This window comes from Arachis duranensis, chromosome 4 (assembly GCF_000817695.3).
Source record: "Arachis duranensis cultivar V14167 chromosome 4, aradu.V14167.gnm2.J7QH, whole genome shotgun sequence".
Lineage (NCBI taxonomy): Eukaryota > Viridiplantae > Streptophyta > Magnoliopsida > Fabales > Fabaceae > Arachis > Arachis duranensis.
In genome coordinates, this window is record NC_029775.3 from 97,470,686 (window position 1) to 97,484,319 (window position 13,634).

General features: G+C 34.8%; 1 protein-coding gene across 1 annotated transcript; it reads right to left on the bottom strand.

Annotated features, from left to right (window-relative positions):
• Positions 1–2,522: 2,522 nt before the first annotated feature.
• On the bottom strand, positions 2,523–4,273 carry LOC107485096 (uncharacterized). The gene is made up of 5 exons (XM_016105621.1): positions 3,806–4,273; positions 3,482–3,705; positions 3,027–3,440; positions 2,777–2,939; positions 2,523–2,690 (listed from the first exon to the last, which is right to left on the bottom strand). Exons 1-5 carry the CDS (start codon positions 4,271–4,273, stop codon positions 2,523–2,525), a joined length of 1,437 nt encoding a protein of 478 aa, XP_015961107.1.
• Positions 4,274–13,634: the final 9,361 nt, after the last annotated feature.

The following is a 13,634-nucleotide window of genomic DNA, read 5'->3' on the forward strand; positions in this document are numbered from 1 at the left end:
TGATGGGTGGGGACCACTTGATTTGTCCATTCTGCAGCTTCTAATCTGTGTTTTCTGGGCTGGAAACTGGGTCAAAAATAGTCCAGAAATCGAAACCAGCGTTTTCTGTATTATTGCAGATCGCGCATGTGACGCCTCCGCGTCGTCCACGCGCTCGCATCATTTGTGCGGATTCTAGTTCACGCGTTCGCGTCATTGCAATTTCTCCATTCCGCGCGGTCGTGTGAGCCATGCGTCCGCGTCGGTCTTCGCTGTTCATCCCTTTGGTTTCTTCTTTTTCTCTACAGAAACTTCATCAAATCCATCCGAATGCTACCTAAAATGAATAAAATTGCACAAAACTCAAAATAGCATCCATAGTGGCTAAAATATAATTAATTCTAAATTAAACTCAACAATTTAGATGTAAATTCACTTGGAAAAGATGGATAAGATGCTCACGCATCAACTAACCATCAAAAGGATTGGCTAGGAACAAGCCAATAATTCAATACAACAGGCAGTAGCACAAAGGTAAAATATAAGCAACAAAAAGTAACCAACAAGTCCACACTGTTTAACCAGAACCTTAACACAAACATGAAACAAAATAAACCAACATGCATGGTATAAAACTATGACAATTTGATGCTAAGTGTTGTCATTTTCCTAAATCAATCCCCATTTTCTTGGAGGCAACTTTGCCATTAACTTCAGTTTTCTGGGAGAAACATGAGGTCCTCCAGTAAAACTGACAGAGTAGTGCCCAGTGGGTTGGCTTGAAGCTGTGGTAAGGGATGGCTGAGATGTTGGAAGAGTTGTGGTGTTTGGCTGTGATGAGGACGTAGAAGGTGCTGAGATTTTTAAGCTTGCAATCTTCTTGGGTGGTGGATCATGTTGGGCTGAAGATGTGGGCTTCGTGGTCCCCTTGGGCCTGCCTTGATAAACCCCATTTGTGGGGTTTATCTTGTGCTTGATTTAGGGGATTTTATAACCTTTTACCCACATTTATCCAATGAAATAGTATGGTTTTATAACTTCTCCTTTAATTGTGCTTAAGAGTGAAAACATGCTTTTTAGGTCTTAAAATAGCTAAATTTAATTCACCTTGATTCCATTAGATATCTTGATATATTTGTTAAGTGATTTCAGATTTAGGAGGCAAGGATTGGATCAAGGGAATGAAGGACAAGCATGTAGAAATGGAGAACTCATGAAGAAATGTAGGAATCGCAAAAGCTATCAAGCCGACCTCTTCGCACTTAATCGACCATAACTTGAGCTACATAGATCCAAATGATACGGTTTCATTTGCGTTGGAAAGATAACATCCAAGGCTTTGAAATGATATAAGATTTGCCATAGTTTCATCGCGCATAGGAGCACGCACAAGCACGGTATGCGGACGCGCCGATGGTGGCACATGATCCACTTAATGCAACTCATGGCCAGTGATTTTAGAAGCCTTGTGGGCCCAATTCAACTCATTTCTGATGCTATTTAAGCCAAATATTGAAGGGGAATTGAGATAACTTTACACACTAGTTACCATTAGTTTAGTTTAGTTTAGTTTTGGAGGGAAAGTTAGTTTCTAGAGAGAGAAGCTCTCTCTTCTCTCTAGAATTAGGATTAGGTTTAGTTCTTAGATATAGGTTTTCATTTATGCTTTCTTCTACTTCTTCTTCTCAATTTCTTGTTGTTGCAATCATCATTCTCTATTCTTTTGTTGTAATTTCCTTTATATTATTCTTATACTTTGTTGTAGATCTACTCTTGTCTCTTCTACTTTCTTCCAATTCCATTTGAGGTAATTCATAATAATTGTGTTCCTTTTGATTGTTGTTGTTGATTTCTTACATTTAATTGTTGTTAGATTCTACTCTTGTTATCAATTTACTATGATTTTCCTTTGTGCCTTCCAAGTGTTTGATGAAATGCTTGGTTGGATTTTAGTATAGATTTTATTCTTCTTGGCCTAGGTAGAGTAATTAGTGACACTTGAGTTATCTAATTCCTTTGTTGATTGATAATTAGAAGTTGCTAATTGATTTGGATACCACTAAAGCTAGTCTTTCCCTTGGGAGTTGGCTAGAACTTGTGGAATCAAGTTAATTCCTCCACTTGACTTTCCTCTATGGTTAGAGGTTAACTAAGTGGTAACAATGAACAATTTGTAGTCACAATTGAGGACGATAACTGGGATAGGACTTCTAATTCTCATAACCTTTCCAAGAGCTTTCATAGTTGTTAGTTTATTTTCATTGTCATTTACATTTCATGCCTCTTATAAAAACCCCAAACATAACTCATAACCAATAACGAGGCACTTTATTGCAATTCCTAGGGAGAACGACCCGAGGTTTAAATACTTCGGTTTATAGATTTTAGGGGTTTGTTTTAGTGACAAACAAATTTTTGTATGAAAGGATTATTGTTGGTTTAGAAACTATACTTGCAACGAGACTTCAATTGTGAAATTCTAGATCACACAAAAATCCAATCATCATGCCTATAGGCCTTTTTGGCTGTGCTACAGTGTTAGACTATGCTGAAGTTATTGGTTGTGTTGCTGAAGCAACTTTTCTCTTGATAGTGAGCTTAGGAGTGGGCTGTGTAGATGCAGTTTTCTTTCCTCCCTTAGCAGCTAGAGGCTGTGAGTTGTTGCTTTCCCTGGATTGCATGCCTTTGCTTAGTTTCTTGGAATTTTGGGCCTATGAAACAGTTGCAGTCAATAGAGATGAACATAAGGTTTAATGAGAAATCTCAGACAAGCAATGTAAAAAATTAATCAACATACCTCGTTCTCAATAGGTTTAGGGCATCTGCTTTTATTATGTCCAACAACACCACATATAGGGCACATTTGTTTCTCTTCCTTCCTGGACATGTGAGTGCGGCTGCTCTGTTCTTCATCTCTAGCAGCTGATTTCCTTTTTCTGACTGGCCTGTGACTAGGCCTTCTGTATAGGGGAGGCATTACATCAGGATGTGGTGTAATCTCTCATAGATCAGGTCCATTTAATGGGTGTATTACTGCCTCGTAGCACCTCAAGAATGCTTCTTTCTTGTAGCAGTCAGCCACATAAGGTTCCAACCCAAGCCCTTTAAACTTGATGCAACTAATTGCATGGACACAAGGTATTCCATTCAACTGCCACCTTCTACATGAGCACTCAGAGGATCCTAAGTCAACAGTAAACTTATCTAACCCATTCACAACCTCATATTTCTGAGCTGCAGACCAATATGGCGGCCATTCTCTAGCAGATCTAGACCTCCTCTCCAACTTGATTCTAATCCTAGGTAAGATTGTCCCTGCATAGTTCTGAGCCAAATCCCTATTCTCTGCCCACCAAGTCATCAGTTTAACCCTGATCTCCTCTAACATTATAACTATAGGTTTCTCTCTAGCATCAACTATGGCAACATTAAAGCTCTCAAATATATTGTTAACAATGTATCTACTTTAGAATTATAGGTAAATCTAGATCTAGACCAATACCTAGGAGGGATAGCAATTAGGTACCTATAGGTTTCTTGATTCACAGCTTTCAGTTTGGCCATGTTCCTCTCCCAGTCCCTCCAGTGAGTCGCCTTAGCACACCTCCACATTAGTTGCTTCAATTGTAACCCTGGAAACCTTTTCCTGAAATTAATGTATAGGTGCCTCACACAGAATTGATTCTCCACACCTGGTATAACATCATCGTATGCTGGCAACAAACCCTGCAAGTAGAAAATGGAGGAGCACACAGTTAGTGATACTTGAGATGCAGTAATTCATAATGTCAATGTACATAAGTCAAATGTGGTAACAGTTGCTTACTTTTTGCTGGTCAGACATGAAAGTAGTTCTTCCTATCTTCTCAACACCAATGTTAGATGCAAGATGATTTAGGAACCAAGTCCATGAGTCCTTGTTGTCGGTCTCTACAACCGCATATGCAACAGGCAGCATTTGGTCGTTTCGATCCCAATCAATGGCAGTGAACAGTTGTCCACCCTGGGGTGTCTTCAAAAAATAGCCTTCTAGACCAATGAAGCTCCTACAATGGTTGAAGCTCTGCTTGCATGCTTCCAAGCAGATATAGATCCTTTGAAAGATACAGTAGCTGGTCATGGATGAGGCTTCTGCTGCGTTATCAAGGTCAGGGCACCTTTGCACTTGTATGCGAACGGAGGACCCTGAATTTGCCCACATCAGCTCATGTGCATAATCATATATCCTCTTATACTGCTCTCGGAAGGTTCCCTGGATTTCATTCAGTGCAATCTGCTTGGTCCTCGTTGCCATTGATTTGGTGACAGTCAAGTTGCACTTTTTTTGAGCCTTTGACACTAACTCCCTAATATTCACCTTCGAATTTGATTCGACCTTTTTCTTGAATGCATTGCCTAGCCATCTCGAGTGCAAAATCCCCACCCTGTGTGCTTGTGTACATGTGTGAGTCAAATTCATGCTGCGAAGCTGCCAAGTATCCTATTCTTTCATTTTCGCAGCATATAGCAAAAACGGACACTCGCCAGTACAAACTGCCCTAACCCTCTGCAGATCACATTTTCTAAATGTGACCCTAGCGGTCTGCACGGCATATGCAGTCACAGTGTTCTTGAACTCTTCCCTGGATACATACACTGTGCCCACTTTCCACTTGTATTGGATCATGTCTTTTTTATGCTTGTGAACTGGATAACTCTGTCCCTGGTGGTCTGAATCTGACACAGCACCTCCAACCTCGTGGTCATTCTCTAATTCATCACTCCTTGCTCCATCCTCATCTTCAAAGTTATCAGTTGCGACCCCCTTCTTTTTCACTGCCCTAATTTTTTCATTCACCATATTAACATCTTGAAATCCACTAACAGCAGAATCAAGCTCATCTTCACTGTTGGTAAAGTGTAAATCATCTTCGGTCTCCTCCTCTTCCTCAGATGGTTTATACTCTGAATCAATGCTGTCACTGTCACTATAGTTACCCATATCAGCTTCTAGATTAACATCATCACCAGCTTGTTCTCCTCCATACACAACCAGCTGTTGTCCCTCATCATCCATCCTATGATCTCCCCCAACATCAATGTAGCCAAAAGCAGGAAATACGTCTTCCTCCTCAACTTTGTGCACTACATACAACTCAACATAATCTCTTAACCCAGCTATTTTGCACATAGAAATGGAATCTGCATCAGATTTAAACAACTTTAAATTTTCTTCCAAGTCTTCATGTGTAGGATCCTTGAACCACAACGAAGGAATATTCTCCTCCACATAACCAAACTGCTTTAACTCTGCATAGGCTTCAAATACAAACCACCGATCAGCATCAATCTCTTCTATCATTGTTGTTTCTCCCCCAACATACTATAACGGCCCATTCCGATAGGTAAACCACCCCCATGGTAGACTTTCAGTTTAAAGTACACCATTGTCTTCTCCAACAACCTATACACATTGCCATATCACAGAAATAGAAGAAAAAAATTAAAACCTAAACCACACAGTGATGTTTATCTCTAATCTCAGTAAACAATGAAACATACCTGATAGACTGTGCATGACCCTGCCTTCCAGTAAACCGGACTCGGCTGCAATCTTCAGTCCAGAAATACCTTCTGTCGGTTTTTATTCTTACTTAGGACACGGTGCAACTACATTGGTGAAATGAAACGTTCTGATCAATGTTGGGGTTTACGTTGATTAATGTTGAGGGTTTGGAAGCATATGAAGGGGTGAAGTGTTTCACATGAAACACAAAAGCTCATAAGAGTATAGTCGTCATTTACAAAAAGTGTACTTTGTAAGGGACTATTTTAAATTCAAATATGACTTTAAGGATGATTTTAAATCAAAATATACACCAAGGACGTGTTCGATTTTGACCCTCAATATGAGAGACCAAAATAATACTTATCCCATATTATTATATAATATAATTTTTCATCAAAATATTTAAAAAATATAATTTATTTAAAATATTATATATAATACATGAAAATATTAACCTTTTTATTTTTTTCAATTTAAAAAAAAGAATAAATAATATAATTCTAAATATATACCTATTACATTATATATTAATATATATTAGTAAGACCTAAAATAATCAAGCAAAAAAGAATATTATAAACTAAAATAAGATTGAAAAACTATAAAAATCAGAATTATGGTCAATACTTTTGATTATGAATTGGCAAATTATTCGAAAAAATTTTAAAGTCGTTTTACTTTTAAAAATTGGTATCAGAGCCAAGTTAACGATTAAGAGTAACACTTTTTCTTTAAGCAACACTTTTAGTGACACGCTTTTCTGTAAATTTGTACAAACATGTATCTGTACAGTAGTAGATGGACCCTTATATCTTTGGTTAAGTTTAAAAAGTTATAAAAAAGAGAAAAAACATTGTTATAATTTTCGTAAAATTTAAAACCTCTCCGTGGTAATAGTATCCTATGCTGTCGACTGTTTAATAAGGTATCATGTGCGGGGTATATGTAAAACGAGCTTAACAATTATGTGCTTATTAAATAAGTCATATTTATATAGGCTATTAGATTTTATTAGATAAAAATTAAAGGTTAATATAAAAGAAGAGCATTGATGGACTCTAATAAATATAGAATATCCTATTACATAAATAAATGTTTTAAATAGCAATACTTTAATACACAATACTTTAAATAATAACAAAATCTTTTATTTTTAAATAATTAAATATAAAATATATAAATATAAAATATATGAGTATTTTTTATTCATTAAGATTAATTATCATGCAAAATTTCTTTATAATATTAAAAACTTATATTAAAATAATATTTTAAACTATAACATAAAAATATAAAATAATTAAAGTTTATTTTATATTACTTGAGAAATAATTTGATTATTATATTTAAAATTTATTAACTAATTACTTTGTTAAATATATTATTATATAATATAATTTTTATCAAAATATTTGTAAAAATAAAATTTATTTAAAAATTATATATAATACAAGAAAATATTAACTTTTTTGTTTTTTTAAATTTTTTTCAATCTTTTTAGACAAATTCATATATATAGGTGTAATTACATATAATAACTGTATTTTTAATTCAGATATTATATAGTATATATATTATTTTAGAAAAAAGTATAAAAGAAAATAGTGTATTTATGTGATTATATTTTTACAATAGTATGATTGTTTGATTAATTTATAAAAAAGATAAATACTAAATGATAACAATTGCCTTTACACTATCCATTAGGGTCTTTAGTGCTCTGCTAAAGTTTTAGTGCCCTTTAGAGTTTTCATATAACACATCACAAACAAATCAAAACACGGCCTTTACTATTAGAATTCTTATTAACAAATAGGATGGATGATCTTAGATATAATCTGCTTCTGAGCGTTTTAGACATGAGAGGAAGAGCAAGGAGGAAGAGATTGTTATCTTTGATGAAGAAGATATCTCAAAAGGAGTACAAGCATGTACGAAGAGTCTTTTAAGAAGAATTTTTGCAAAAAGACCATTTTCTGCTAGAGCAATAGAAGGTACAATACATGCTATTTAGGTAGACCTGAAGGTTTCATAGTGGTGAGCAAAGGTAATAATCAATTTCAATTTTTCTTTGAGAAAGAAACAGATATGCTGAGATTGAAAGAGGCTCCCATGACTCTTTAAGAATTACATCCTACACGTTAAGTATTTGGAGGAGGGCAATGACTCACGAAAAAGAATGATCTTTACACTCCTTATTTAGGTTCAATTTTGGGGTTTACCAGAAATAATTCAAAACCCTGAAGGTTGGACGTAAATTAGGGAGTAAATTAGACCCTATCTCTAACATTGATTTTTTTGAAGTCAAAGACAAAAAATCCCAGATTATCAAAGCCAAGGTGAAACTGGAGGGTGATAAAAAGCTAAGAGACAGTATAAAATTGCCAAATCAACAACCTCTGGAGATGGGTTTGAGGTATGAACGTATTGGTGTGTTTTGCACTTACTATGCCTCCCTTGGACATGAGATAAAAAATTGTTAATTATTCTTGAAAGACTCATCTAAAAATTAGATTAAACAAGAGAGTATAAGAGACTGGGTCAAGGCGGATCAGATTGAAAGGAGAGTTGAAAGGCAGAAATATGATGATTCAAGAACACCTAGAGTTGATGGTCATTTTTCTGCACAACCAAAAAAGAAACCAGCTCCAATGTGGCTTCTAGAGAGATTTTCAAGCCTAAGTATGGAGGACAAGAAGTAGCAACCAACCCCCAAACAATTAATGGCAAATAGTTCTAACGTGCAAGAAGATAAAGATGCAAAAGTAGAGACTGTTAACACTAATTTAGGTGCTGATTCGCTAAATATTCTTAGAGAGCTATCTATTCGAATGAATACTAAGGAATATTTGGCTACTTCTAAAAATGCAAAAATAAAAAAATAAAACTGAAGCAGCTAGCTAGAATAAGAGACAATATTATCAAGATTTATGTTGGCAATAAGAGAAGCAATGGCGAAAAGGAGAATGAAAGAAGTTAAAAAATATATGTTTAGAGGAAGAGTGGTTAATTGAGAATGAGGTAGAGGGTGCTATAAACCATAATTTTATGGTTTATCTTATATTGAATTTGGTGGATTTTATCAATTTTTTCTACATTTATTCAATGAAATAGCATGGTTTTGTAAATTCTCCCTAAATTGTGCTTAAGAGTAAAAACGTGCTTTTTAGGATCTTAATTTGCTAAATTTGATTTATTTTAATTCCATTCGATGCATTGATGTGTTTGTTAAGTGATTTCAGGCTTAGAAGACAAAGATTTGATTGAAGAAATGAAGAAAAAACATGCAAAGTGGAGAATTCATGAAGAAATGAGGATTTGGAGTAACTCATGGCCACGCGTACGCATGAGTGGAGATTTCGTCAGGTCACGCGTACGCGTGACCTTGCACGTACGCGTGACCTTGCGCATACGCATAACATGAAGCACGTGACTTCATTAATTGCAACACGTGGGTTGCGATTTCCAACCTTCCTAAGCCCAAAACTAACTCATTTCTGAAGTATTTAAGGCCGAATTCAAGAGAGGACAATGGGAGAGCAATTAGGTTTAAAATAGAAACATATTTTAGGTTATATTCTAGAGAGAGAAGCTTTCTCTTCTCTCTAAAATTAAGGTAGAATTAGGTTAATCTCTCTTAGATTTAGATTTTATTTCTTATCTTGATCTAGTTTCATTTGCTTCTCCTTATTTACTTGTCTTGATTCTTTTAATTTACATTATTAATTTTTTTTTGTGTCACTTTTGGCTTATGAACTTTTTTTGCTTTGATTTATATTAATGTAATTTGATGCTTTTATATTTATTGATGTTTAATTGAGTTATTATTATTGTTATCTTACATTTAGTAGCTTTAGATTTTATTATTATTATAATTTTACCATACTTTTATTTTATGCATTCTAAGTGTTTGATAAAATATTTGGTTGGATTTTAGAGTAGATTTTTAGCACTCTTAGTTTGGTATTGAGGACTTAGATGCCTTGATATCATTGATGTCCATTGTGATTATTAATTTAGGATTGTTAATTGATTTTAGGATCAATTATGTTCACTTGACTTCACCCTCCGATGTTAGAGAAAACTAAGTGGAATTAACCCTTTGTAATTACCATATTGTGGTCAATGATATAGATAGGAAGCCTTGACTCTTAAGCCTTGTCAGGAGTGTCTTTTAGCATTTACACTTCCTTAGTTGTTAGCTTTATTTTCTTGTCATTTACTTTCTCGCTTCTTTCTCTGCAAACCTCTTATACTCATAACCAATAATATGCACACTTTCCTGCAATTCCATGAGAGACGATCTGAGGTTTAAATACTCTCGATTTTTTTTGTTTGCACTTGTGACAAACAAATTAAACTTTGATTGAGGGTTATCTATTGGTTTGGATCTATACTTCGATGAGATTATTTTTGTAAAAATTTTGAATCGACGATTTTTCACATCAGGTGCCAGCCATCAAATGACACCCAAAGTCCCATGAAGCTATTATGCTGGACCCTTGACAGTCCAAAATCTTAAAGGGATATGTCAATCCCACTCTACCAGATTATGCTCATCTGTGAAACTAAAAACCAATCTCGCATAGTAGAAAAAAAATTGAAAAGCTACAGATTTGTGAATTGGAAGATTAATAATTCAATTGGGACAGCAGGAGAAACAGTTCTAATCTAAAAAGAAGACCTAGATCTTGAAGTAATTGCTATTGGAAATTACTATACAGCCGCAAAGGTAAATGACACATCTAATAACTCTGCATGAGAATTGATGGGTATTCACTTAAGCTATTTGGATCATGAAAGGCTAACCAAATTCGAAGAGATCTCAACAATTGTTCAGTAACTACCCAAAAATGTCATTATTTTCGGAGACTTTAATGCCATTGTGAGTAGAAGATGGGAGGAGATCTTAAATTCTAGGATGTTATATCTTATTTTTCTAATTTCATTGATGGAAATGGATTAATGGACTTAGGCATAGTAGGGAGACCATTCACATGGTCAAATAAAAGAAGGGGTTTGGATCATATTGCCGAGAGATTGGATAGAATGCTCGCTTTAGGGGGCTAGTTGAATATCTACCATATTGTTTCAGTGATTAGATTGTTGGAAAATGGGTCTGATCACATGCCACTCTTCTTAGATACTAATCCTCAAATGGAGAAGTCCAAGAGAAAATTCAAATTTCAAGATCGTTGGTGTATAATGGAAGAAATAAGGAATGTTATCGCAGCTGCTTGAAGTTCAAGGTTTAAGGGTTCAACAATGTTTATTCTTGCACAAAAAATAAAAATGTGTCATCATCAATTAGTATTTTGGCAACAGTCATCCAAATCCAATTCTAAAAAGAAGATTGAGAACCTTCTTGATAGGATTAAAATCCTCAGAGAAGCAGGAATTAATGACGGAGACCAATTGAATGAACTGGAAAAAGAACTTGAAGTGGTCTATTCTAGAGAAGAGAGCTATTAAAAAAGAAAATCAAGGATAAAATGGTTAAAGGAGAGTGACAAAAATACTAAATTCTTCCATCAATCCTACCAATCTCAGATTCGGAGAAATAAAATATGAAAATTGGAAAAGAATGATAGAAGTTATACTACCATTTATGGAGAGATTGCTACGGTTGCCGAGGAATATTTTAAGAAAATGTTTACTTCAACTAACAATGCTGATCCAGCCTCTCTATTTGAAGATTTTGGTGCTAAAGTTATCCCTGCCATGAATCGTAAATTGTTGCGTCCAGTCTCAATGGAGGAAGTTAAGAGAGCATTTTTTAGTGTCCATCCCCAGAGTGTCCCAGGTGATGACGGATTCACTTTTATATTCTTTCAATTCTATTGGGATATTGTAGAGGAAGATATTTTTAAAACAATCCAAAATTTATTTGTTAGTGGTAGAATATTAAAAAGCTTCAACCACACCCACATTTGCCTAATTTTCAAGATCCCATATGCAAAGGTATTGGTTTATCGGCTCTAGAGTTTCATGAATTGTCTGATTAGTCCAACTCAGAGCGCCTTTGTAAAAGGCTGACTAATCTCTAACAATATTCTTATAGCCCATGAATGCATGCACTACTTGAAAACTAAGAAGAGGGGTTTGGTTAATGAGATGGCTTTGAAACTTGATATGAACAAAGCATATGATAGAATTGAGTGGCAATTCCTATGGTTTATGCTAGAGAAGCTTGGTTTTGATTCAAGATGGATTGGCTGGATACAAGAGGTGGTGAGAACTGTTTCGTACTCTATCGTTGTTGAAGGACAACTCTATGACTTTTTCAAGCCAAATAAAGATATCCGTCAAGGTGACCCTCGATCTCCCTTTCTGTTTCTATTTTGTGCGAAAGATTTTTCCTACCTTCTGAACAAGGTAGAGCAAAATGGTATCCTCTCATGTATTCAAATTAATTGAAGATGCCCAACAATGAATCACTTTTTTTTTTGCAGATGACTCAATTATATTTTGTAAGATGAATGATGATAGTTGTGACAGAATTATGGAGCTGCTTTTGAATTATGAGAATGTGAGTGGCCAAAAGGTGAACTTGGATAAATCATCTTTATTTTTCAGCAATAACACTCCTAGGGAGGTTCAAAGATGAAAAATGAGTCTCCTTTCATCAGCTAGCAGACACGTTTTGATAAAAGTAGTGGGAGAGGCGATTCCTATTTACTCTTTGTCTTGCTTTAAATTCTCGGAATCTCTAATCAGAGAAATTCATGGTATTTTATCTCAGTTTTGGTGGACTAAAAAAGATTTAGAAAAAAATGGCTTGGATGAGTTGGGATCTTATGTCAAAGTCTAAAAAGAAGGCGGTCTCAGATTTAAAGCCCTACGAGTTCAAAATCTGACATTGCTTGCTAAACAATGCTGAAAACTAGCTATCCAACCAGATTCTCTTACAACCAGGGTCTATAAAAAATACTACAGATACAGTTCTATCATGAAAGCAGAGATGGGTAACTTACCTTCTTGAGGATGGCAGAGTGTTCTAGAAGGTTATTCAGTTATGAAAAAATAGCTTACTTAGTGGGTTGACAATGGCAACAACATCCAAATTCTTCCTGACCCTTGGCTCCCTCTCAATCATCTATTCCTAATCCCTCCTTCAACTATCACAGAAATTCAGATACATAACATTATGTAGGTAAAAGATTTAACGCTACCCAATAGAAGCTGGAATCAGAATCTAATTAATCAACTCTTCTTACTTGAAATTAGTCAGCAAATTCTATCAATCACAATCTTAGACGGTGAAGACAGACTTCAATGAAATACAACTCAAAACAGGAAATATGAGGCAAACTCTGGTTACTAAGTGGCGTATCATTTCAAGCACTCTCCAATAGAGTTTTGTCCGAAAATTCTCCAACATAAAAAAATCGGGTGTCAAATGTAAAGGCTCTCTCTTATTCTAAAATTAAAGATTTTTCTCTGGAGAAGCATGCACGAGAAGCTCCCCGTCCTTAATCTGCTCAACCAGCGTCTTCCTTTCATTTTTCCATTATATTTCCGCTGCCAATAAGATGCAGAATCGATCAATTATTGTCTATTCTTATGCGAAAAAGTAAAAGAGGTATGGAATAAAAGTCCCATCACTATAAATTTTGTCAACAACAACTCACCTTCTTTTTAGTCGGTCTGGTTAGAGAGATCTGAGCACTTCAAAGTTTGACATGGTGGGTCGTCGCAGTTGGTGTTGTTAGCAACGTTGTGCTAGAAAATTTGAAAATCCAGAAACAACATGATCTTTGAACAAGAATTGATCCCTCCAGAAGTAACGGTGGAGTCATGCTTGAAACTTGTGATTAAGTTGTCTTTCAATCTCTAATTCTGCATTCACTTTCTTTTTTCTAATCTATTTTCTCTCTCATTCACGTTTTTTTGTTGAATTCACACTTTAGTGAATTTTAGAAATTTTTTCTTTCTTTTGCTATATGCCTATATGTCCTAATATGGATCCCATTATATTTTATTTTAAATTAATGAATAAAATACATTTATTTTTTTTTTAAAAAATTTAATTAGTTTAAGTCTTACTAATATAAGTAAATATATAATATGATAATTGATAGGCATGTATTTTAAATTATATTATTTA

Excerpts from the sequence above, each read along its gene's own strand:
- LOC107485096 (XM_016105621.1), bottom strand. The coding sequence starts at position 4,273 with ATGGCAACGAGGACCAAGCAGATTGCACTGAATGAAATCCAGGGAACC. Across the intron at positions 3,441-3,481 it reads CTAATTGCTATCCCTCCTAG|ATACATTGTTAACAATATAT; the intron begins GTATTGGTCTAG and ends ATTCTAAAGTAG. Across the intron at positions 2,691-2,776 it reads CTAAACCTATTGAGAACGAG|GCCCAAAATTCCAAGAAACT; the intron begins GTATGTTGATTA and ends ACTGTTTCATAG.